The following is a 25,969-nucleotide window of genomic DNA, read 5'->3' on the forward strand; positions in this document are numbered from 1 at the left end:
AAGGGGGAAGAGAGAAATGGGACAAAATAAACTCTCACAAAAAAGGAAAAAGAAGTGTAACAAAGTATCGGTGGCTGAGAGAATTCAAATAATGTCCAGAGGCTACTCTGGAGGTCACTCCTACGCAAACTTCAGTTAGACATTGCTACGTATCATGACTTGCCAAACACCATCCAAAACCATTCCAGCCAATCCTACAGAACACTTAAGGCATTATATAAGATTCTACAAAGTTTCCATGCACTAGGGTAACTTTCCAGAAGCCTACAACCTCCAGGTATATCCCTGGACCAGATAAGTCCAAAGATGCATAACATCAGCTAGGTCCATCTCCCTACCTCAAATTATTGACAGCCCCTTACAACATGAGAAAATTGGAATGGCCATAGCCCAATACCCACAAAGAGTGGGGAGAAAGATGAAAGATGCAGGCAGAGTTATACAGAGAAGGTTGGGTTTAACAAACGAGTATGAATGCTGAATCATTATATTGATGTTTCTTTTAGCCTCCAGCATCTTAGAGCAGCTAGAAGTAAAAACCTAAAATTGTGGAATTGTGACCCATACCCAACTCTGAAATCTGGCCTACAGCTAGTTGTTGTGATGTGCTTTGAAATTTATTGCTGTTTTGTATATATGTTATTTTTCACAAAAAAAAGAAAAGTCGATTGTGATGATAAAAAACTATTTATTCCTTCTAGCCTCTATATTCTGGAGAAGCTAGAAGGAAAAATCTGAGAGAATGGTATGGTAGCTCATGACAAACTCGGGGATCCTGTAACTACTTGCTGAAGAGTGCTTTGAAAACTACTGCTTTTTTCTTTCTTTGCTTTACGTGTATGTTATATTATACAATAAAAAAAAAAGTTAAAAAAAAAAAGATTGTGTGTGCCTAGAGGACAAGAAAAAGAAAAAGAGGAAGCATTTTTTGGAGAGAGTCTTGAGAGCAAACAGAACCACGGGAACCACGGGAGCCCAGGCAGCCAGAGATCTTGGGAGATGAAGAAGGAAAACGTCCCTGGGGGAGCTTGATGAAACGAGACGCCGGGAGAGAAGACTAGCAGATGCCGCCATGTTCGCCATGTGCCTTCGAAGTTGAAAGAGAAACCCTGAGCGTCATGGGTCTTTCTTGAGTGAAGGAGGCCTCTTATTGGTGCTTTAGTTTGGACTGTTCCATGGCCCTAGAGCTGTAAACTAGCAACTTATTGAATTCCTCTTTCTAAAAGCTAAAAGAAAGTCCACTGTCTTGCAGGGGCTTGTGGAGCAGTGCCCCCATCCACCCACCCACAGCCATCTCTTTCCAGGCTCGCCAGTTTGCTCGTGACAGAACGCCCACTGCCCCACCCCCCACCTCTGTCCCAGCACCATCTGCCATGAGCCCTCCCTGGGGTTCTCGAAGCATGGAGAATATCCCGTTAAGCTGCTTCCTCCCAAATGATTTTCTATCGCCCACCACCATTGCACACCCCACTACCCATCCTCGTGTGCATACACACACACACGCACACGCTGGGCCTCCCGGGCTGTGTGCCTTACACAGACATTGCCCAGTGATCTCTGCAGACAACCCAAGTCTGCTCTCCAGGATTCCATGGACCCCTCACGGTTGTGTTCTGTGCTTCCTACATACTCATTCCTGGCTCCGCAGAGCGCTGGTCTCCCCCCACCTCCCGCCCCCCCCCCCAGCAGCCAGGCAGCCTCTGCCCCTCCCAAACTCTGGGTGGTGACCGGGAAGGGCCCTGCGCTGGGGCTCCCAGCCTGTTTCCCCATCTCTGGGTGTTGTTTCAAACCTGCCCAGCCCTGCCCAAGTTGCAGAAACACCCTCTCTGCTGCGGAGCCTTGCTGCCAGAGGAGAGGGGCTTGTTGGGGTGCCCACAGCACAGCTGCTGTGCCCCACCTCACTCCAGTGGCCGGTGGGACGGGCGCTCAGCCAGATGAGGAAGGCCTTCCAGGCGGCGGCAGGCCTCGGCCACCCCAGGGCCCGCCCCGCCCTAGCCGGGGCCCTGCCCAGACGCAACCCCGCCTCAGCGTGTGGGACCTCCACAGACTCCCTGGTGAGTTCCCAGCTCCACCGGGTGGGTGGGCAGCCCCCCTCTGCGGAGCCTGGGGCTTAAAGGGCACCCCGGACCTCCCCTTCCCCGCTCCGGCCAGAGGCAGCAGGCAGTGCATGAGGGACCTATGTGTTTGGCAGAGGGAAGGTGCCCCCGGGATGCCAAGCGGTCCAGATCCAAGGTGAAAACCTTCAGGACGCTTGAGGACCGGTCTGAAATGGTTTTGTTTTTATTTCTTTAAACATTGCTTATTATGAAATATAACATATATACAAAAAAGCAATAAATTTCAAAGTACACTTCAACAAGGAGTTACAGAACAGATTTCAGAGTATGGCATGCGTCTGCGCTCCATAATTTTAGGTTTTTCCTTCTAGCTGCTCCAAGTCACTGGAGACTGAAAGAAATATCAGTATAATGACTCAGCAGTCATACTCATTTGTGAAATCCTACCTTCTCTGTTATAACTCCTCCTTCTCTGTAAGGATATTTGGGTCTGCCCCTTCTTTTTTCATGTTGGAAAGGGCTGTTGATAACAAGGAATGGGGGACGGAATTGGCTGATGTTCTTGAGAGGCTGAGCCTTCCGAGAGTCAGGCCTTATCTGGCCTGGGGACCCACCTGGAAATTGGAATTTTCTGTAAAGTAATCTTGGTATGTGAAACTTCTGTAGAATCTCAGATAGAGTCTTTGGTGTTCTTTTGGGTTGATAGAAATGGTTTGGGTTGGGGGTTGGCAAACCATGGTAATTAGCAATATCCAGCTGCAGCTTGTGTAAGAGTTGCCTCCAGAATAGCCTCTCCACTCGATTTGCAGGCTCTGAGTCACTGATTCCCACAGTGCCAGGGCCAGGCTTGTCCCTGAAAGCCATGTCCCCTGTTGCCAGGGAGATTTCATCCCTGGATGTCATGTCCCAAGTAGGGCGGAGAGTAAAGGTTTTACTTGCAGAGTTGGGCTTACAGAGAGAGAGAGAGAGAGAGAGAGGCCACATCTGAGCAGCAAAAATGGTTTCCCAGAAGAAACTCTTAGGCATAACTAGAGTAGGCTTCGCTTCTCCTCTCATAAATAAGCTTCACAAAAGCAAGGCTCAAGATCAAGGGCTTGGCCTATTGACTTGGGGGTCCCTAATGTTTGAGACAGTATCAGGGGATTCCCCAGTGGTAAAGCTTAATAGTGCCATATTTTTTCTCCGGTCCCTCAAGGGACTTTGCCCATATTTTTTAATTATCTGCTTAACATACTCTGGGATATATACAGCTATTACATTAAGCTATGCAGGATTAAAGGCCCTCAGTCCCTTTCCGGGCTCCATGTGTTTGGGTTATTTAATGATTTATGCAGACTCTTTAAGTTAGATTATGTGCTACAGAAAGTTCACGTTTTGGACAAAATAAACTCTCTTCCTTTGGTCTCAAACAGTAGGTGAAGTTCTAAAATACAGACAATGCCCTCCTCGCCCTATATGCTGATTCACCTCAGTCCCAACCAACTGGCTTGGTTCTTATCTCTAAAGAAAGGTGATCTCCTCTTCAGTTTCTTCGACAGTTGCTGTATGTGGCAGTGCTGTAGCATGGAGCTAGTAACAGCAGCTCTCAGCCTCAAAATGCTGCTCAGGGGTTTTAGAACAGGACAACTGTACTGCACTGTGCACACAGCCTCCCTGTTGGCCCCAAATGCTTCCTCTGGGGTCCCACTGCGCAGTCAGCCACATGGGTCCCTGGACCCCTGCGAGGAAGCTGAACCCTTCCCTGGAGGCAACCCTGAGGGGGTGGGGAAGGGTCCGGAGGCCCCCAAGAACCCAGGAACAGACTCTGGCCAGCTGTTCCCACCCGAGCAGCGGCCTGCCCTCTCCCGAGACGCTGACCAGCCCCCGGGTTCTCGGGCCTAGGTCTCCCGATTCTGTCCGGAGAAGACGCGCTTCAAGGACCACGCGGTGCCCAATGCCAGCTGGGGCCCCGACATGCTGCGCCTGCACCGAGAGCTCGTGGAGAAGCGCCGCAGCGGCTGGGTGAAGGTGCCCTCCTTCCGGTCCAACAGGGAGCACATTCGGGGGCTCAGGCTCCCGCCTGGGCTGGCAGCACCCCCCGGTGAGCCCCGCTGCGAACCCAGCGCACACCCCGGGGCCTGCCCAGCACCCCGCGTCCCCAGCAGGGCCGCCCCGCACTCACTCAGCCCCCCGCCCCCCCGAGGCAATTCCAAGGCTCCTCCCAGCGCTCTCCCACCACTCCCCACCCCCGTGCAAGGGCAGTCCCCGAGCCCCGGGAGGGTCTTCCCCCTCCGGTGGGCACTGCCCAGCGCCCCTGCCAGCGCCGCTCCCACCACGCTGACTCTTCCCGGGCTCCGGGGCCGGTCCGAGATCTTCCTTCCCCAGCTCCCCCAGGCCCCGCGTGTCCCCCCCAACCAGTCCACCCACAGTCCCCATGTGTGCCCCCAGGCCCCGCCCGCCCCCACACCCCGCGCGGCACCCCCAGGCCCCGCCCGCCCCCGCACCCCGCCCTTCCCCCCAGGCCCCGCCCACCCCCGCCCCCCGCGCGGCACCCCCAGGCCCCGCCCGCCCCCGCACCCCGCCCTTCCCCCCCAGGCCCCGCCCGCCCCCGCACACCGTCCCGGCCCCGGCGCTCTCGGCTGCGCGTGCAGGGCGCGCCCGCGTGTTCTAGTCTCTGCCACGCACTCGGTCTTCCCACCCGGCGAGCTCGGGGTGCGCACACCGGGCAGACGCCCTCGGGTTCACGATGCAAACAAAGCAGCGGCACCAAAATAATCTTTCAAAAGACATGGATATTTCAACACCAAGGACTGACAGGTCGCTGCAGTTGTCTCGGGAAGAAACTCGGCCTCGGGTGGACTCTTCTGTCGCCTCCGCCTTCAGGCCTGTTTCCGTCCTGACCGCCGCCAGCCCCGGGGCCAGCGCCAGGGGCTCCAGCCTCAATTCTTAATGCGTGGGGGCCCCTGCCTGCCCTGGCCCCCCCAGCTGCCCCAGCTGCCTGCAGCCCGGAACAGCCTGTCCCCCCCAACCCCCACCTCAGGCCGCGGCCGCGCTCTGTCCTCCAGAATGATGGGGCTCAGCGATCAATGCCCCCCCACCCCCGCCAGACTGGGGCTCCCCTCAGGCAGGTGCTCTGTGCCCCCCTTGCACGGCGTGCCCCCTGAGGGCGGGGCTGGGCCTCGCTCCCCTTCCCTGGGCCTCGCCCACGGCCGGCCTCGTGGTGCTCCTGGTGAGTCCCCGAAGCTGCAGCTGTCGGGCCCCACGCCCCCCCACCCCCAACCCTGCCCCCGGCCGCGGCTGCCACACTGCCTTTCTCTCCCCAGACGCCAGCGACTGCCGCCTCTTCACCAGGTGCATCGAGGAGGAAGGACAAGGCTTCGAGTACGTCATCTTCTTCCACCCAGCTGAGAAGAAAGCCATCTGTCTCTTCCAACCAGGCCCCTACCTGGAAGGTCCCCCAGGGTAAGGCCAGAGCAGGCCAGGGCAGGTGTCCTTGGCTGCCCCCTGGGCTTGGCTCAGCAGGGAGGATGGGTGAGCCACTGGGCCCAGAGGCCCCTTCTCTGGGGAGCTGGAAAGGACATCCTGCACCAACTGGATGACCCACTGTGCTGGCAAGGCAGAGAGTCCTCATTACCGTCTCAGAATTTTCCAGCAAGGGGGGGCCTTTCAGGCCGTTGGGGGAAGGAGGAGGTGCACATCTGGGTGGAGATCTGGCCTCCAGCCCTGCTGTGCGGCTGCTGGCCTTGGGCCTCCACGCAAGAATTTAACCCCTGGCCTCCGGTGTCCTTTGCTGAAGCCTGGAGAAATAACGTCTACCTGCCAGGCTGGCTGAGAGGTATGGCAGCATGGGCTTACCTGCATGTGCTCATGAGCCATAAAGCACATCAGAAATAGCAGGTACCATCTATCCAAACTGCGCGTTTTATTCATGGGGAAACTGAGGCACGCAGAGGGACGGTAACTTGCCCAAGGTAGCGCAGGCAAGGTGAGATGCAGGACTCTGACGTGGGAGTTAGGACACCAAGTCCATCGTTGTCTTTGCTGGACCCTTGAGCTTCCAAACATGAGAGAGACCTAGGATGGGGCTCAAGCTGAACTTATACATCCACAAGGGAGATCAGGCTGGCTCTGGACTTACTGCCTGGGGCCACTGGGCCACTGAGTCCGTGGTTATTGTTTTCTCCTCCTTCCTTATTTCTCTCCAGGTAGTCCTGCAGGGGGGCAGCTGGTGCTGGGGTGCAGTAGAGGAGATTGGGGTCCCCCAGCCCCTAGGCAACGGAGAGGGGTGCTGGGCGGCCAGAAGCCACCCTGCAGAATCCACACATTTGCCAGTGGGTCTCCTGCCCGAGCGCTGAGAACAAGGAGGGAAGAGCCGACTGGGGGGGTTGGCCTCAACTCCTTTGCCCAAACTCTTTCAGGCGATCTGGGGATGGGAGCACTTGGAAGTGTGCCTGAGGCTTTGCAAATGAGCTCATTTAATCCAGCGCTAGAGGAATTCTTTTATTCACAATTCAGACTTCAAAAAGCTAGGTTCAGAAAGGTTTTAGCAACTCGCTCCAGAGTACCAGGTCGTGAGTCCCAGAGCGCGGAGGTGAAGCAGACCGGTTGGCCCCGTGACCCCTGCCCTTGCCTTGGGGGGGCCTACAGGAGGGCGCAGCCCACGTGGCCGCTGGGGAAACAGGCTTGTGCTTTTGACAGTCAGGTACCGAGAACTGTTTTCGGTTATTTGCACTCTAAAGTTGGGTGCCTTTCTACTTTCCCTAACTAACCCACAGTGACGTCGCTTTGGCATCAAGGTCAGTCGCACGAGTGAGAACAAGAATTTTATACACTTTAAATAAAGCAAATATTTGCAGCAGTCCTGCCGAATTGGGCTCTCTCCTTCCCACAGGTAGCGCTGCTCAGGTGTCCATCTTGTCAGCACTTCATAGGTTGTAAGCTACGTTTCACATTTAACCACCTTGAAAACGTGGGCTCAGCACTTGCAGTAGTCACTGGGGAGGTGAGAGGGCCGAGGACGTGCTCCCAAGACCTGTGAGACAGTTCAGGGAGTTTCTCATTCCCGGTGTGAATGCACACTCCCAAATACTGGCAACCGCTGCCAGCAATTAGGTAATGAATCAGAAAAACATGTTTTTCCTGATAAAAAAAAAAAAGAAACAGAATTGTACCAGTGGATGCTAGCACACGCCAGGGCAAAATAGGAGAAAAGCTTGGATGATTTGCCTGGTTTGATCAGAGGACCACCTCGGTTTCCTTTCCTGTTTGGCTGCCCTGATGCTGCACATCTGGCTTGGGAGGGATCTGGGGAGGGGCAAGGCAGGAGGTGCTCCCAGCTCAGACCTAGAGCCCGGCAGCCACAGCCAGAGCCTTCCTCCCTGCACCCCCCCAGGTTTGCCCACGGGGGGTCCCTGGCGGCCATGATGGACGAGACCTTTTCTAAAATTGCCTACCTGGCTGGAGAGGGGCTGCTCACACTAAGCTTCAATATCAGGTTCAAAAAGTAAGTCTGAATCCTTGGGGTGTTGGCCAAAGTTGTGGCCACTTTTTTCAGGGAGGGGTGGCCGTCAGCGAGGGGTATGAGGGCCTCGCCTGCCGCTCTCCTCGCCCAGCCCCATCCCGGGCAAGTCCTGGACAGAATTGGCCTCTGCCGGCATATGGGGCCACTTTGGAGTCCCTGAGGTGGAGCTGGGGGGGGGGGGGGGGGCAGGGCAGAGGGTAGAAGGGTGGAGGGACGGCAGGACAGGGGTTCAGAGAAGGCTGAGCTCGGCTGGCTCCTCCCCCAGGCCCATCCCCGTGGGCTCTCTGGCTGTGCTGAACGTTGTGGTGGAAAAGATTGAGGATCAGAAGGTTTACGTTTCCTGCATCGCCCAGAGCAGAGACCAGCAGACGGTTTATGCCAAGTCCTCAGGTAAAGAAGTCCTCACGCGCAGTCCCATGCCCTGTCCTACTGCCACCACACCCAGAACAGATGGAAAGGAGGGAAAATGCTAAGGATCCGGCCTCAGGCTGGTCTGGCTTGTTGCGGATGGGGCTGGGCACCTGCGTAGACACGGCCCAAGTGCAAAGGCACACCGTCGGGTTTCTCTAGGAACGGTTTGCCCAGCCTGTGCCGCAGAGCAGGATCCAGTTGACAGGCAACTGGAAGCAAAGTTCTCAGAGTATCCAGCCAAGCCCCGGCTGTCCCCACTCATCTCTAGCCCTTCTCTTGCAGCTGTTTTCCTTCAGCGGCAGCTGGAAGAAGAGTCGTCTCCGTGACAGTCACTACGCCTGCAGGAGCACCTACCATGGGGCACCTTGCCCACTTGGGGCCCACCCACAGCAGGGAGGGACCCCAGGTAGTGAATGGAAAGGTGAGGGAGTGGGGACCTTCCTCTGAATAAATAAAGTCTCAGCCCCATTCTCAGTCCAAGACCTTTTGTAGTTGAGAATCCCAATCCTTCCAGAGCCTGCAGCCTACCCAGCTTCCCTTTGAGCATTACCGAGAGAGATTAACTGAGCACCTGCGAGGCGCAGGGTGAGGCAGCAGGCACACGATCGTGGAAGACGGGGCCCCTGGCCTCAGAACACACCTCGGTGGGGAGGGGGTTGTCAGGAACCAAGTGCCCATCAGCTCCACCAACCACACCCCCACCATGGGGGCAGGAGAGGCTCAAAGCAGGACGGGCCAATTTTGCTCATGAAAGAGCAAAGGCTTTATAGAAGGTGCTGTGTTTTGAGCTGTCTCTTAAAGGTTAAGTGGTATTCCCCAGGCAGCAGGGGAAAGGAGGAAATCCTATGCAGAGGGCATAGTAAAAGCAAAAGCATAGAGGGGTGGAAAAGCACGGTGACACAGGAGGCCAACAAGGTGTGACTAAGGCAAAAGCTGAGGGAGAGCTTAAGTAGGCAGGTGGGCAGGTCAGGCAGTGGAGGGTTTCCGAAATCCTGCTATGAAGCTGGCATGTTGTCCTGTTGGCAATGGGGAGCCCTTCAGGGGCTTGGGCTGGGGAGGGACATAAAGTTCTGGTTTTTAGGAAGATGACTCTGGTAGCAGTAAGGGGTCAGAAAGACTTACAGCAGGAGAACTGGTTAGGAGATCCCTGCAGGGCTCCAAGCTAGAAACAGGAAGGTCCTGGCATGGGTCAGAACCGAAGATGAGAAATATTAAAGCAAAAGAGGTGCCAGGCGATGGCCTTCCAACTTCGCCATTCTGTTTGGATTCCTGAAGGGGGAGCTGTCTACGATGACTTGGAGTTTCCACCTTGGGGTTCCAGATGGCACCACTGGGCGTACAGAGTGAGCAAGTCTGCAGTGATCACGAGCTCAGTCTCACACGTCCTGAGCTTGACATCCCTCCCATGAACTTCCACATGGCAGATGCCAGCAGGGACCTGGAGATCGGGATTTGGAGCTCACGGGTGACGTCCTGGCGAGACGTGGAAATCAATGAACTGCCAGTATAAAACCTACAGGAAACCCATGGGAGCGAGTGATGCCGAGTGGAAGTGAGGAAAAAGCAAGGGAGTGAGAGCGTGAGGATGAGAGGGGAGGGTAAAGACAAGGAGGAGAGGAGACGGGGTCAGAGGCAGAACCTTGGCTCACACTGAGGCTTATGGTGGGTGCAAAGGAACAAAGACCTACTAAGGGGGCTGAGAAGGGGAGAGGAGTGGCCGTCAGTAAGAAGGCAAGATCAGTAGTATCATACGCTGCAGAGAGGGCAGGGAAGATGAGAACTAAAAAAGGCCTTTGCATTTGGAGAGAAGGATGGCGGTGGTCTTTTGTAGCAGAGCAATTTCAGGAGGTAGGTGCAAAATCCAGATTCAGATGGATGGAGAAAATGAATGGGGATTGAAGAAATAGGTGTAGATAATTCTTTCTAGGAGTTTTGTTGCTATTTTTTAAAGGAAGATCTTTGGCCGTATCTATGGATAGCTTTAGGAGGACCCAGGGGAGAGCAGCTGAGGGTCTAGGAGAGAGATCAACCAACACAGCAGCTTCCTGGTCTAGGAGATGGACTAAGAGCACAGGGGGAGACGGGTCACAGGAGGGCATAAATGTGATTCCGAGACTGAGAGGGAGGGTGCAGAGAAGGGCCAGAGTTGAGGAAATTCATCCCAGAGCACCTCAACTTTCTCAGCAAAATCGGCAGCCAGGCCGTCAATAGGGAAAAAGGCCTGGAGAAGGGGCAGTGATATGGGAGGGTCACCACGGGCATGAGGAAAACAAACTGAACAGGGACATGCGGGGCCCTGGTGGAAAACGGGCATGTGGAGTGGCCCCAGTCTGGGGTGAGAGGCAGGTGTGAGCCAGCTAGCAATCCCCAGGGGCCACAGCTGAGTAGCCGGGAAGAACGGCAGTAAAGAAGAAAAGAGAACAAGCTGGCTAGGAGGTGCACATTTCAAAGGAGTAGAGGTTGGCATACCGGGGAGAGTAATGGGTTGGAAGAAGCACCGTCCCTCCTCTGGCCCTGGGGAAGTGAGGGCTGGGAACTGAGCAGCTTCTACGGGGAGGGCTGCGGAAGAAGACATCTCTACTGGGATAGCTGCAGTTCCATTAAGGCCGGTAAGTGGAGGGATGGTCAGGGAAGAAGTGAATCATTAGGGAAGTTTTCCCAGAGAATGGGAGCTCCAAGGGACATATTATAAAGGAGTTTATTATTAAGTATGGTAAAACCAAATGCTGGAACAGACAGACACTTAAATCCTTATAGCTTAACCTTTATCCTAAATAGAATTTTCTTCGCACCTGCATAAAGTCCAGTTGGGGCGGCTAGGAGGCATTCAGGAACTTGACTGAGAAAAGCTCTACCATCTTCAGCACAAACTTCCAAACCCATTCTGGGTGTTGACATCAGCTTCCAGATGAGAGAGGAGAGAAGCACAAGGAGGCTGTTTGGGGCCGGGCATGTAAGTGGCACACAGCAGCTTCTGCCCACACTCCTTGGGTCAGGGGCAGTCAGAAGGTCCCGCCAAGCTGCAAGGGGAGCTGGTTAAAAGACGTGGTCTAACTACATGTTAAGGAAGTAAGGGAGATGGGTTTGGTGAAAAAACATCAGCCGCTGCCTCAATTTGAGAACAGGGTCATCAGGGAAAGGAGGAATCCATGCCCGAACCCTTATCCTGGTGAGTAAAGGATTCAGTTTCAGGTCCAAACTGGGGTTTCTGGATCAGAGCAGCGAAGAGAGAAAACCTTTGTGGCAAGGAACAAAATCAGTGGGTCGTGCACAGATCCAGCAGCGGCAGTGAGGGTGGTGGACTAGGCTCTCTTTCCAGTAGCCGGATCACGTACTTCCTCAGCCATCAGTCTGGAATGTTGAGCAAAGACTAAGAGGACACAGAGCCAAAGGGCCCCTGCCCAGCACCCTCCCAAAGCTAGAGATGTGCTGGAGGTCACAGGCAGAAGTCTTGTGGCAACCAACTATCCATCCCACATATTCCCATCCAAACCCTCTGCTGTTCTTTCCCGGTTGCCCCTGACCATCTATTAAACCCTGACTCACTGTGCACCGACAAACTTGTTGCCGTCCCCTTGAGGTTAAGGAGAGCTGCAGTAAAATCAAATAAAGGAAGAAAAACAGAACAGTTGAGTTTGAATTTCCATATTAAAATAGGTTGAATGCATCCTGCCACTTCTCTGTTAAGATCAGTTTCTTTTTATTTTATTTATTATTTATTTTTGGTTTTAAAGACATGTTTATTTACTACATCCTAAGAATGCAAATGGAGCAACATCTAAATACATTTAAAAGCTTTTCACATAATTAAAATAACTAAACTACTAGCATGTTTGAAAACAGGGAACGCTAATTTTTTTATATATTCATCATCATGATCACTTCTTAGAACATTTGTATCAATTGAGAAAGAAAAAGACAACAGAAAAAAAGTCATATATCATACCTCTTACCCTTCCCTTTCATTGATCACTAGCATTTCAATCTACTAAATTTATTTTAACATTTGTTCCCCCTATTATTTATTTATTTTTAACCCATATGTTTACTCGTCTGTTTATAAGGTAGATAAACGAAGTATCAGACACAAGGTTTTCACAATCACACAGTCACATTGTGAAAGCTATATCATTATACAATCATCTTCAAGAAACATGGCTACTAGAACACAGCTGTACATTTTCAGGTAGTTCCCTCCAGCCTCTCTGTTACACCTTAACTAAAAAGGTGATACCTATTTAATGCATAAGAATAGCCTCCAGGATAACCTCTCGACTCTGTTAGGAATCTCTCAGCCATTGACACTTTATTTTGTCTCATTTCACCCTTCCCCCTTTTGGTCGAGAAGGTTTTCTCAATCCCTTGATGCCGAGTCTCAGCTCATTCTGGGATTTCTGTCCCACGTTGCCAGGAAGGTCCACAACCCTGGGAGTCATGTCCCACATAGACAGGGGGAGGGTGGTGAGTTTGCTTGTTCTGTTGGCTGGAGAGAGGCCACGTCTGAGCTACAAAAGAGGTTCTCTTGGGGGTGATTCTTAGGCCTAATTTTAAGTAGGCTTAGCCTATTCTTTGCAGGGTTAAGTTTCATATAAACAAACCACAAGATTGAGGGCTCTGCCTATTGCTTTGGTTGTCCCCACTGCTTGTGAGAATATCAAGAATTTTCCACTTGGGGAAGTTGAGTTTTCCCCTTTTCTCACCATTCCCCCAAGGGGGCTTTGCAAATACTTTTTTATTCACTGTTCAAATCATTCTAGGATTTTTTTTTGCATCACTCTGGACAAACCTACAAAATCTCATGCCCTGCTCAAGGTTCCATGTACTTATGGTGTTCAATTAAGCTTTCCACCTAAGTTATATTAGGAAATGCACTAGTCAAAATATAAATACCAAATAAACATTTTTTGCTTTAGTCTCACACATAAGTTAAAGTTTTAAAATATGAATTACTGTCTATTTTCAACACCCTGCAGTATTGACATTCCTTTGTTCTTCCTCATGCAAAAACATTTTAAAATTTGTACATTCAGATTATGATGATGAATATGCAACTATGTGATGATATTGTGAATTACTGATTATGTATGTAGAACGGAATGATCAAAATAGGAATGTTTGCATTTGCTTTGTTTTTTGGCATTTAAAAAAATAAAATAAATTTTAAAAAAAAGAGGGAAAAGTGTGGAGGGGGAAGAAAGAGAACTCTATCCTTTCTGCTCAATTAAGAAAATAAAGTCTATTATAATTATGTACATAAAAAAGAATATTCATTGTTTGTATGTTGTTAAGTTTTGAAAAAATAAAATAATAATAAATAAATAAATAAATAATTTGTACATTCAGTCACTATCATTATGCACTCTAGGCATTCCTAGATTATACCATCTCAGTCTTTATCATCTATCTTTCCTCTGATTTTATTTGTGCCCCCAGCCCTTCTCCCTCTATCGTTCTCACATTCAGCTTCATTCAGCGTGCTAACATTACTGTATTACAGTTAGGTAGCATTGTACTATCCATTTCTGAATTTTTACAATCAGTCCCTTGCACAATTTGTATCCCTTCAGCTACAATTACCCAATATCTACCCTATTTCTATCTCCTGATGACCTCTAGTCTTAACTGAAGTTATCCAAGTTCATTCATTAATGTTAGTTCATATCAGTGAGACCATACAGCACTTGTCCTTTTGTTTCTGGCTAATCTCACTCATCGTAATGTCCTTAAGGTCCATCCATGCTGTTACATACTTCATAACTTTATTCTGTCTTACAGCTGCATAATATTCCATCGTATGTATACACCACAGCTTGTTTAGCCACTCGTCTGTTGATGGACATTTTGGCTGTTTCATCCCTTGGCAATTATAAATAATGCTGCTATAAACATCGGTGTGCAAATGTCCATTTGTGTCCTTGCCCTCATGTCCTCTGAGTAGATACCTAGCAATGGTATTACTGGGTCGTATGGCAATTCTATACTTAACTTCCTGAGGAACCGCCAAACTGCCTTCCACAGCGGTTGCACCATTTGACATTCCCAGCATCAGTGGATAAGTGTGCCTCTTTCTCCACATCCTCTCCAGCACTTGTCGTTTTCTGTTTTAATGATAATGGCCATTCTGGTGGGTGTGAGATGATATTTCATTGTGGTTTTCATTTGCACTTCCCTAATAGCCAGGGAAGTTGAGCATAAGATCAGTTTCTTAACAGATACAGGCCCAGGGTAGAAGTCCCTGGAAGTATCAGGCGAGGCCCCACAGCCAGGCGGGGAATGCCAGGCAAGGCCAGGCGAGCAGGCAGGACCTGGGTAAGAGAAACACGGTCATCAACAGCCCCAGAATCTAGGGATTTGACAGACACCTTTTCTTTCCCAGGAGGCCTTCCAGACAGAAATCAGGGAAGTTGCTGCCTCCGCCTATGCAAACCCACACATGGAATGTACTTATCCAGAATGTAACTACTGCAGAGGGAGATGGGGTAGAGTCCAGTAGGGAATTCAAGATCCTATGGCAGCCAATTCTGCCTTGAAGCAGAGGATGTGTACTCTCCAGATGCCAGAGTCAAGTGCCAAGAGAAGACCAAGAGTGAACAAAGTGTTTACAAGATCAACTGGTTCAAGAACTTCTGCAGCTCATGTCAGCTCTCAAAGAAAGCGCGCCCCAAGGCCTTTCTGGAACTGAGACCACAGAGCTAGCTCGTTCATTGCAGGTCCTGGGTGAGGACCAGAGCTGCAAGATAACAGTACATTCCAACCCCGTCACCTCCCAGAACCTGCAAAGGACACTGGTGGCCAAGTCATACTGCCCAAGGCCGCGGGACATACAGCTGAGAAAGGGCCAAAAGCCCAGGGCATCTTGGAGAAGTTGCCCGTGCAGCTGGAGGAAAGGCCTGTCTGTCCCTGCCTCTTCCATCTGGCTTGAACTCAGGAAAGCATTCTGTACTTCCCAGCCCTCTGAGTATTCTCCCACAATGACACCAGCAAATGAAAGGAGGTCACGGCCCTTGTGTCATCTGGGACACCCTGGGACAGTGGCGGCAGCAGTGCCGGGAAAGATGAGCAGGCAGTGCTCTGGCTCCCCACCCCACACCCTGCTCAAGGGAGCAGCTCTGCTCAAATCTGAAAGCCCACGGGGTACGAGAACCACAGGAGGCCTGGGCTGCAGGCTCACCTCTGCACCTGGCTGACACATCACCAGGTCTGCTTCCTGCCCTGGAATCTGAGAGGGTCGGATGAGGCGACCTTCAAGTCCCTTCCAGATGTGACGATCTTTTTGCTCGGGTCAGCCGACACGTGGCCACCAGCCCGCCAGATCCCTGATTGTGCTCGTTCCTCTCTTAATTCTACCTTGTTTTAAATTCAGAGGCTGGTGCCTACGAACCATATTTCCAGTCTCCCTTATCAGTGGGCACTGGGCGGCTCCGGTGGCAGAGTGGAAGGTGGTGAAAGAGAGAAGTGAAGGCACACATCCCCTTCTCTCTGCTTCAGGTGATTCAAGCAGCGGTGTGTCTCCTTGGCGGCAGCGTCTGCCGGACACCCCTCCCTAGTCTCTGTGCCAGCTCAGCCCCTTCACCGCCTCTGTAACAAGGGGCCTGGGTTAAATTCCCTCTAAAACCACTTGGGAAGCGCTGTTTCCCTGGCCAGACACTGATTAATACGACCAGATCATTTTCGAGCCCAGATGCTACCTACTCTCGTGTGCAGCCTTAGCCTAATATCCAGAGAGAAGGAAATGGAGAAAGAAGGGGAGAAGGGAAAGCAAACTGACCATTATAGAACACAGTCCTGGCAAACTCCCAGTCTCTGCCCCCTTTTCCCAGTACTCTGCACAGCTGAGCATGGCCAGTGGGAAAACACACAGCCATGCTGTCCGGCCACATTTTAAAGTCCTGGTCAGTTCCCTAAAGGGGGCTGCTCAGTGCTGCCAGCATCCCCGGGACCACTGGCTGTCCCCTGGTCTCAAACCTGCTCCCCTCCACTCAAACCTCCTGCTCGTCCGGCCCCATCCTGACTCCCAGCTGGTAGCCTGGCTTCTTGTTTCACTGAGAAAACGGCCTTCTGTTTCAGAAACCGTTTCCTATCACTGCTCTGCTCCCCATAAGTTAAAGCCAAAACCGTTACAGTAGCAACAAGCCCCCATGGCTGGCCCCAACATGCCCCCAACAGGCCCCCTCACTCGTTCTGCTCCAGCTGCACTGGCCTGGCTGCCTCGGAAGGCTCCAGGCAGGCTCCCGCCACAGGGCCGCTGCATTGGCTGTTCCTTCTCCCTAGAATGTACTTCCCGCAGACATCCTGCAAGGGCCCATCCTCCTTCCTTCCTACTGCTAGTGAAATATGACCTGCTCAGGTTGGCCACCCCTGACCACTCTATTTAAAATGGTTTACTCTCCTAACACATGCTAGCAGCCTTCCCTACTTATTGCCACCTAATAAACTATGTATGTCATTAATTTGCTTTTGTCTATTGTTTTTCTTCCTCTACTAAAGAATAAAACTCCATGAGGGCAGGGGTTCTGTCTTTTTCTCACTGCTGTCAGCCCAGAACATAGTAGGTGCTCAATAAATATGGCTGAATGAATGGATTGAGTCACAGAATTAAACTGCCCGGAATCCCACCTTACCTCTGGACTCTTTATATGGAAGCCAAAAATGTCCCTATTGTCATGTCAGCGTGAGTCAGGCTGTTTCCTTCTACGGTCCACAGAAGTCACAGAATACATAGCTGTCTATGCATTCTTTCATTTAATCCTTACATGAATTCTGAGAGTTGGGTATATCTCCTCCATTTTCCCAGGTGGGAAAGGTGAAGGCCAGAGAGATTAAGCTACTTGTCAGGGGCACAGAGCCAGTAAATCACAGAGACCCAATTCTCAGCCCAGATGACTGATGCCGAAGCTCCACGCAGACGCCCACCCCCACAAAGGGCGCTGGGCTGAGCCTGAGTCAGGAACCACAGGACGGGGGCCTGGAGGACATCAGGGACTTCCACAAAACACTGGTTCCATCACAACCGTGCTGCTTTGAAATGATGTGTGTCCCCTAGAAAAGCCCTGTTTTAATCCTAACCCCATTTTGTGAAGGCAGCCATTTCTTCTAATCCCTATTCAGTACTGTATGTTTGAAACTGCAATTAGATCATCTCCTTGGAGGTGCGATTTAATCAAGAGTGGTTGTTAAACCGGATTAGGTAGAGGCGCGTCTCCACCCATTTGGGTGGGTCTTGATTAGTTTCTGAAGTCCTATTAAAAAGGAAACATTTTGGAGGATGAGAGATTCAGAGAGGGCAGAGCAACACAGCCATGAGAAGCAGAGTCCACCAGCCAGCAACCTTTGGAGATGAAGAAGGAAAATGCCTCCCAGGGAGCTTCATGAATCAGGAAGCCAGGACAGAAAACTAGCAGATGACGCCTTGTTCACCATGTGCCCTTCCAGATGAGAGAGAAACCCTGAATATCATCAGCCTTCTTGAACCAATGTATCTTTGGATGGATGACTTGGAGTGGACATTTCTATTGGCTTATTTTAATTGGGACATTTTCTTAGCCTTACAACTGTAAACTAGCAACTTATTAAACTCCCCCTTTAAAAAGCCATTCCGTTCCTGGTATATTGCTTCCGGCAGCTAGCAAACTAGAACAACCACCTTCAGGAATCGGATGTCAAAATAATCATTGCACTGATTATTTTGTTTCACCTTGTTTGCTTTCTGTATTTCACAATTCGCCTTGTTATTGTTGGCATGTTTACTGTCTCTCTCCCCTTAGACTGCTCCCCACACCTGCATCCCTGGGACACAGGACCTGGCACAATCTCAGCATTCAGTGGGTAGAGAACAGACGGATGCAGGCTCAACCCGCCTGCTCGCACCGAAGCTGCCACTCAGGCCCACAGTAACCCGCCCCACTGTGGGCATCGAACACGTCCCAGAGCAATCCCCAGACCGAGGCCCCTCCAGAAATGCTGGGGGCCACGCCGAGAGTGCTTTCCCTTCACTTCTGCTGCTCCTCTCCAGGCCCCTGTCATTAATTCATTCAACAAATCCCGGCTGAGTATCTATCTGCCTTGTGCTAAGCGCTGTGCACGTGCAATGCTTAGAGTCTAACGAAGGAGGCAGACATTAAACAAATAATCACAGATAAGCGGGGGGGACTGTAATCAACACCATGAAGGAAAAGTCCAGGGTGCAGTGGCAGTGTACAAGAGGGGCCCCTAATTCCGATGGGAGGGTGTGGGTGAGGGCCTCCGGATTGGAAGGATAAAGGGGAAGAGTGGCCCTAGGAGAGGGGAGAGCCATGCCAAACTCCTAAAGAGCATGAGCTTGCTGCCTTCGACAGCCTGAAGGACGTGTCCGCGGCTAATGGGCTCATCTTGTCACTCGGTGAGCTGGGCTTCCCAGGACCTGCCTGCATGGGGGGGGAACAGGGGTGGGGGGGCAAAATGGACATCTTCCTTATTGACAGATGAACAGCCTTCTGCCCAAGATCGGAGCCCGTGCCAGCCTGACCCTGACTCACTGAGAGAACCAGTTCTGTCTTCAGTATTTCTTTGTCCAGAACTTCTCAGCCCGGGGGTCCTTCCTTGCATGGGGTCTATTTGGGTGGCCTGGCAACAGGCTCCAGAACCAAGTAATGGAGGCCAAGGCAGGATTCCAGCCAGGAGGGCTTTGCAGAAGACGCTTATTTCTGTGGCCACGGCTGTAGCTCCACCGAAAGGGCTGGAATAAGGTCCATGCAGCAAGGGACACGGCAGCCACCGCCCACTGATGGCCCTTTCCCTCTGTACTGCACCCCCTCCCTTCCACCTCCCAAGCAGCCCAGACCAGGAGAGGAGGCTGGGGCAAAGGCCAGGCTTGCTGATAGAAACCAGAAATCTGAAGGAAGGAGTTAAGCAGGCCGGGCCGATGGCTGGGGAGACAGGGCTGTGTTTATCCAGGAAAAGAGGCCCCGGCCAGCTCCTCCCTGAAAGCCAGGGCTGGGGGAGCGGGCTGGAGAGGAAGCTGCTCCCCTCGGGGCTCCAGAGCCTGCGGGCCAGAGGCCAGCACCCAGTGGCGGCCCGCAGGTGAGGCCAGCGCCCCGAGCACCCAACGGCGCCGACGGGGGGGTGCTGGGACCGCCGCGCCCTGGGCGAGCTGAGCTGGTTGGGTGGGCGCGCTGCAACCTCCCGGAGGGGCCTCGGACGAGGGTGGGGAATCAATGCCGCCTTCGTTTTTGGCGGCTCCCCAGGAGGCGCAGGAGGAACGGCCGAGGGCCAGGGCCCGCCCGCAGACCCGGGACGCGGTGAGCGGGAGGGGCCGGGCGGGCTGCAGGGCGAGGGTGGGGAGGGCTCTGCGCCCCAGGGAGGCGCGACCCCTCGGGCCGGCCCTCTGCGCCCACATGGTCCGCCTCTGGGCCGAAGCGATTCCGGAAGGCGAGGGAGGAGCCAGAGGAGGCAGGTGGGGCCGGGCGGGGGGGGGGGGGGGGGGTGGCGCGGTCCCGAGGGACTGGCCGGGGAGTCTCAGGGGGCGGCGAGAAGGGGGTGGGTCGCGTGCCTTCCGGGGGTGCGGGTGTAAGAGCCAAGCCCCTGGGCGAGCCTATGAGCCGTGGGCTCCGCGGCCGCCGCTCTGCCTCTGGGCTCTAGAGGGGTGCCCCGTGCCCACGCACCTGGAGGGGGGGAGGGGGGCTCTTCAGTACCGGTGGGACAGTCCGTGTCCTCGGGTGGCTGAGGCCTGCTTCTGAGAGCGTGGCCACCTGGCATCCGCCCTCACCCGGCTTCACCGCCCTTTGTCTCTCCTGCTCAGATGGGGGGCGGGGGGCGCGGCGGGGGACCTCCCGGGGCGCTCCCGCCCCCCCAGCTGCGGCTCCTCTTCTTTCAGCCCCCCGCCCAGCGCCTCCCGCCGTCCAAGCCGAGACTCCGGATCGGGACTCTCGCTGGCCGGCTCCCACCACCCCGCCCCGCCGCCTGGGGCTCCAGGGGAAGGCCGGCTACTGGGGGGACGTCGCGGAACCCGGGGCGCGGTGGGCGCCGTCCAGCCTGCTCCCCAGACGCCGCGCCCCGGGCCCGCCGTCCCGCGCCTGCCCCCACGTGCTCACCCCCGACGGCTCCCCGCACTTCTTCATCCTGCCCCGGCTCCAGGGCGGGCCGCGCCGGCCGGGCCTCCCCGCCCAAGAGCCCGCACACCCGCCGGCGCGAGGCCCTGCGCCACGCGCCGCCCCTGCCCCCGCCCCCGCCCCGGCCGCACGTCTCCGCCCCGGACCTGCGGCTCTGCCGGGCCCCCGCCAGCCACCCCGCCCGGTCGCCGCCCCAGGCTGTCCCCGGCGCACAGGAGGCCCCGCGCGCCGCGGCTCTTCCACCTGGACGCCCGGCCCGGGACAGCCTGCTGCGCCTCTCCGCCGAGTACCAGGCCGGGCCCGCGCGCCCGCGGCTGCACCTGGTGAGCGCCGAGGGCCTAACCCCGGCTGCGGGCCGGGCCCGGGAGCGGCGGCGACGGCGGCTGCGTGGTGCTGGGCTGAGGCCGCGCGGTCAAGTGCAGCGCCCGCCCCATCTTCAACGCGGACTTTTTCTTCAACGGGCTCGGCCTGCCGGAGCTGGCCGCCCGCAGTCTGCGCGCCCAGGTGCTGCGCAGGGACGTGCCCGTGGGCGAGGGCGAGACGCCCCCGGCCGCCCTGCTGCTCCCCCCCCAGGTGGGGGGCTGGGCCCTGGAGCCTGCCTGGCGCCCACCCATCACAGCTCCAGGCGGAGGGCCGCTGCCCGAGTCCGCAGGCCGCCCGGCACCCATTTAGTCTTGTTAATAAAGGGTCCGGCGGTCTCTGGTCGGGAGGGCCCCTCTTCTTTGGCAGCCTGCACCCTCGGACCTTCGGCAGCCCGGCCCGGCCGCCCCGCCCTCTGCCCTGGCCTGAACAGGGGAGGGAGAGCTCGTGGAGCTCCTTCAGACTGTCTGAGCAGCTTCTCAAACTTCAGTGAGCATCAGATGACCAGGTGCCGGAAGTCCCGGAAAAGCTCATTAAACATGTGGAATTCTGGGCTCCAATCACCAAGAGGTGTTGGTTCAGTAGGTCTGGGCTGGACAGGCCCTGCTCAGAAAGGCCCGCACCTGTCCGGGGAGCCCCCAAACCACTGAGTTACTCTGGAAAAAGCTCTGACTGAACCCAGCACAGGCCTCCTTTGCCCTGGGGGGGGGCCTTGAGGCTGCGCAGGGAAATTAACACCAAGGCTCCCTCTCCTCCCCACAGCCCCGGTCCCGCACTCCCACTCATATCTGTCTTGAAGATGAGACTCCGGGCTCTGGAGTGGGTCAAGGGCTTTCGCAGTGACCCACTGCGCCTCCTGGGCCCTCCCCCAGTCCTGGCCCCGCACACCGTGTGACCCTGGGGGCCGGGACTGCGGTGAGCAAGGACCAGCGCTGCACTTGGGCGCGGAAAGACGGAGCCATAAGGTGCCCCCGGAATGAGATCTGGGAGTAGGAGGGGTCCTGCCGGAAGGCACGGCTGAGCTCGGGGTGCCGAGCCCAGGAGAGGGAGGGGACTGGCGATGGATAACAGTGGGTCAGCTTCTCTCTACCTCCTAACTCAGTGTCCCTGACGTCAGCACTTCCCCCTCCTCTCCCTGGAGCTGGTTCCTCTTGGCACAGGCCAGGCTTGCAGGAGTTCTGGGCCTCTCCCCGCCCCCTCGGCCCTTCTCACTGCCCACGAGGGCTCTCCTGGGGGCTGATCCCCAGTCCCAGGTGTAGAGTGAGAACTATGGGTGAGCTGCCCAGAATGTACATCTGTGGAGAGAGTGGGGCGCAATCATCTCGGGGAGAGAGGAGACCCCTTTCAGAGCGGCCTGGCTGGGGGGCTGCGGCTGGGCAGTGGGACTTCATAGCGCCGTGATTCACAGCCTGGACTCCAGACTCTCCGGGTTCGAATCCTAGTTCCACCCCCGGCCAGCTGCATGCCCAGCGTCGCACTGAACGACAATAACACAACTTACGGGGTCGCGGGCACTCCAGCACGTGCAGCTCAAACACTCCCTGCTGCCTTCTCTCTCCCTTGGAGTACCTAGGGTCAGCCCAGCCTGGGCCAGGGAACGTTTGCTCCACATGCCCACCAGGTGGTAGCATTCACAAAAGAAACTTAAGTGCTAGTGGTGACAAGCAGATCATCCCACTGAAGGGACCGTTCCAACGAGCCAACCCATTCATTCCTGCCAGCGACCCCGTAAGTTGTGTTATTGTCGTTCAGTGCGACGCTGGGCATGCAGCTGGCCGGGGGTGGAACTAGGATTCGAACCCAGACAGTCTGGAGTCCAGGCTGTGAAACACCGCGCTATGAAGTCCCACTGCCCAGCCGCAGCCCCCCAGCCAGGCCGCTCTGAAAGGGGTCTCCTCTCTCCCCGAGATGATTGCGCCCCACTCTCTCCACAGATGTACATTCTGGGCAGCTCACCCATAGTTCTCACTCTACACCTGGGACTGGGGATCAGCCCCCAGATCCTTAGGTGAGCCCCTGGATTTGATGTCTGTTTGAAAGAGGCTAGAAGGAAACGTAGAGGTCGCTGAACCTTCAACAAATATTTAGCAAGGGCCTCTGAGGTGCCAGCTTTGTTTGGAGCAGTGATCAAGACAGATTTGGCGATCAGACAAGTTACCAAATAAGGAAACTGTGAAGAATGTTAGGTGATGTACGTTATGGAGAAGAGTGAAGCAGGAAAGGGAGGTGGGAACAGGAGTTCAGATAAAGAGAAGAAGGGAAAAATAAAGGAGTGAAAAGGAGGGAGGAAGGAAAGGAGAGGTTTTTTTTCAGCCACAGTACTTTGTACCAGGCCCCATACTTTATCTGCATTATCTCAGTTCAGCGTCACACCACTCCCAAGACAGGAGTTACTATTCCCATTTTAGAGAGGAAATAGACTGGAAAGGTTAAGTATGTGTGCAGCCTGGGCATCTGGCTGCAGAGGGAAGGTTTCTCACTGCAGCTCCACCGACTTCCCACCCCCAAATCCTGTAGCCCCGGGGAGGATATGAGATGGAATCCAAGCCCACTCCACACAGGAGAAGGTCTCTCAGGCTTCGCAGCACTCAGGGCTGTGATGGGGCCCCCCAGCTCCTCGCTAAAGCCACAGATACATGCATGGGGTCAGCCAAGCTCCGCAGAGCCCCTCCTGGGTGCACAGACAGCCGTGAGCTCGAGCACTGGAATTTGGTTCTCGCTCATGTGGCCACTGGGGACTGGGCAGCTCAAGGACTTGCCTCAGGGCCCGTGGCTAATAAATGGCAGGCCACCTCCTTACCCAGGTCTTTTGGGTCTAAAACCCAGAGCTCCTGCTTCTCAGCCCTCCCGGCTGCCTCCCAGCCAACCCAGCTGTAAAAGTTGGGTGGTTCAGTGGCAGAATGCTCGCCTTCCATGCAGGAGACCCACGTTCAATTCCCAGGCCGTGCACCCACAAAAGAAAAAAAAGGGAATTGACAGCTGAGTGTATAGGCCTGGTCACCACAGAAAGTTCAGAGCCGGGGGCTGGGGTCAAACTCCTACTGTTCGGTCCTGCGCCCTCAGTGACCTTTGTCACAAGAAAGGGAGGGTGGAGGCCGTGGGAGTGGAGAGCTGCAGGTGTTCACCCAGCCTGGGCTGTGCCTTTTCCTAACCATGGGTGACCCTGGGTCACTGAGGCGGGTGAGGTGTCTCCAGGGACGCCTTCTCACCGGGACCCAAGAAAGGTGGTCCCTGGTTGCTGGCTCAGGCTTCCCAGAGGGGTAAGGGTGGGGCTGGGCAGGGGTTCACACTGCAGGCCCTCCTACGTTCCAGCCCCTGGAAGGGCAGGCTTGAGCGGAGCTTTAAGCGGTTTCTGTGGTTTGGGGGTCAGGAGGAAGAGGAGAAGGTGGTGACTGCTCCCCAGCTCCACTGCTTTGAGATTCCCCGGCCTGATAAGGGGACTTGGGCACAAGGGGGTGAAATGATTCTCTGATCCCTATCAGCTTCTTTCTTGCATAAGAATATGAGTGTATTTGAGGAGGAAATTACCACTGATCTGCTTTGAAAGGGCTGATTTCTCCCAAAGTGGGGCTGTGATTGCAGCAAGAGGGAGCGAGATTAGGTATGGGGCAATACTTCCAAAAAGGATGGCCAAGGCACCTTCTCACCCTGGGGAGGAGGAACAGGAGCCACTCATGCTGAGGGCAGGGCACGGCTAGCTGTGACTGTCTAGGAAGCAGGTGACTCGTGAGGCCTGGAGGCCAGGACCTTGTTTTCCCAACCCCAATCACTTCCCCCCCAGCCCGCACAGTGGCACACCATGGGCCGGCTGGGCGAGGGAGCCATTTGCGGTGTCTGGGCAGGCAGGGTTGCCTGGCACAGTGGCAGGGCCAGATGCCCACCCCTCAACACCCCCTGTGACTTCTACTCTGTGCCTGCAATCCAGGGCTGGGGAGGGGGCTTAGGAGACCCAGAGTCAGAGAGAAAAAGAGCCTAAAGAGAAGAAACAGCAGCGGAGAGCTGGAGAGACCCAGAGAAGAGAAGAGCCACAGAGACAGGCAGGGGCTAACTGGGAGAGACTCAAAGTCAGAGGAATTGAAGGGGGGGAGAGAGAACCCTGCCTGCATCGAGGCGCAGGAGGAGGGCAGGGGAGGCGAGCAGGAGCCCCGTGCCGGCACCCCCATCCCTCTGCTCTGGCTGGCTCTGCTTGTCCATTTATGTGTCCCGCACCCTGTCCCCTGCAGCCTGAGTGTGCTGGGTGGGGTTGCAGCAGAGAGCTTTGCTTCACACTCCAAACCTGCCCAAGGAGCAGCACCCCCAAGACAACTGGTGTCCTGTTGTGCACAGAGAAGTGTACCTGGCCTGGAAAAAGGCATGGAGAGGGTCAGACCCTTGTCTGATCAGTACAGGAAGGTCCCCCAGAGCCCCCACACCACTGTCCCCCACTCCGCATCCCAACGTCAACCTCCTTAGGAGTTCGAAAGTCCTTCTCCACGTCTAACCTTTGTCCCTCCAGCTGCAGCCAGTGGGGGATTCTGGGAGCTACCCAGAATAGGAGGCGCTGGTGGCAGCACCGTGCGAGGGGAGGATGGTGGGATGGGAGGCCGGAGAGTGAAGGGCCGGCGGCCTGCCCTCTCCACGTGCACCAGGTGGGGGAAGTGGGCAGGTCACGAGGCGGTGGCGTGGCTGGCGCCTGCACCGCTGTTTACCAGCTGGGAGCGAGGGTGGGAGGAGGTGCCAGGAGCTCCCCCCACCCCCCCGCCCGCAGCCTGGCCCCTGGCCAGCAGCCTGTTGGGTAACCAGGAGAACCAGGCCCAGCTAATCAAACGCTGGCCCAGGCTGCTGCAGGACAGCCGTGGCATCCAGGCTCCAGGGGGGCCTCGTCCCAGGGCCGGTCAGTGTAGGCCACAGCGGGGGTCCACCTAGTTGGGGGACCCTCCTTCCCTCCTCCCTCCCAACGAATCAGCTTAGTGTCCCCCCTCTCTCTCCCCCCCGCCACTGCACCTCCACCTCTGGACGCTCCCCCAGACCTGCCCCAGCCCCATGAGATCAGGGGATGTAGGGACATCAGGGGGCCAGGCGCTCCCAGGGAGGGGCGGCGAGGGGCGGGCGCCACGCGGGCAGAGGCCCCGAGGAACCGAGGGCCTGCTGGCGCCAGTCCGACCCCATCCTGGAGAAGAGGCAGGATCCCTCAAGCATGCCCTCCCCCGCCCTTCTCACCCGTTCCTGTCACCTACTTTGGACTGGTGGAGGGCACCCAGTTCCAAAGGCACAAAGACGTGGGTCAAATCCCAGCTCCGCCGCTTAGCTGACTGTGATTCGAGGTGAGTGATTGATAATGTCTCTGAGCCTCACCTGGCCTCTCAGTAAACCTGAAACGATTCTGCTCGTCTCCTGGTGGGTGCCGTGAGGATGGAATTAAACCGTGGCTGTGGGTAAGGTATCTGGCAAGGGCCCGGGTGCTCACTCACCCCCCCAAGTACGCTGCTGCTCCTGGGGTCCCCACACTCGGGGCCCCTGGTCCCTCCCAGGCCCCTCCCGGCGCAGGACACTCTGCCGGCCACTCCTCTCCCCTG

At 55.2% G+C, this 25,969-nt stretch overlaps 2 protein-coding genes and 1 long non-coding RNA gene across 3 annotated transcripts; 2 read left to right on the forward strand and 1 right to left on the reverse strand.

Annotated features, from left to right (window-relative positions):
* Positions 1-1,791: 1,791 nt before the first annotated feature.
* THEM5 (thioesterase superfamily member 5) lies at positions 1,792-8,442 on the forward strand. The gene is made up of 6 exons (XM_077155985.1): positions 1,792-2,054; positions 3,939-4,137; positions 5,360-5,498; positions 7,429-7,539; positions 7,823-7,947; positions 8,251-8,442. Exons 1-6 carry the CDS (start codon positions 1,935-1,937, stop codon positions 8,292-8,294), a joined length of 738 nt encoding a protein of 245 aa, XP_077012100.1. The 5' UTR covers positions 1,792-1,934; the 3' UTR covers positions 8,295-8,442.
* A 4,849-nt stretch (positions 8,443-13,291) lies between these two features.
* Positions 13,292-19,848, reverse strand: LOC143679741 (uncharacterized). The gene is made up of 3 exons (XR_013173919.1): positions 19,608-19,848; positions 18,483-18,662; positions 13,292-18,371 (listed from the first exon to the last, which is right to left on the reverse strand). It is a non-coding gene; the product is annotated as an uncharacterized LOC143679741 (long non-coding RNA).
* Positions 19,849-19,902: 54 nt separating this feature from the next.
* C2CD4D (C2 calcium dependent domain containing 4D) lies at positions 19,903-25,319 on the forward strand (the record flags this gene model as incomplete). Its single annotated transcript, XM_077156745.1, is given in 9 exon segments — positions 19,903-20,078; positions 20,080-20,395; positions 20,397-20,615; positions 20,618-20,922; positions 21,287-21,379; positions 22,167-22,221; positions 22,349-22,422; positions 23,610-23,674; positions 24,910-25,319. Coding segments are annotated over 9 exon segments (1,713 nt in total), but the record flags the coding sequence as incomplete, so codon positions are not given.
* Positions 25,320-25,969: the final 650 nt, after the last annotated feature.

This window comes from Tamandua tetradactyla, chromosome 4 (genome assembly GCF_023851605.1).
Source record: "Tamandua tetradactyla isolate mTamTet1 chromosome 4, mTamTet1.pri, whole genome shotgun sequence".
Taxonomy (NCBI): Eukaryota; Metazoa; Chordata; class Mammalia; order Pilosa; family Myrmecophagidae; genus Tamandua; species Tamandua tetradactyla.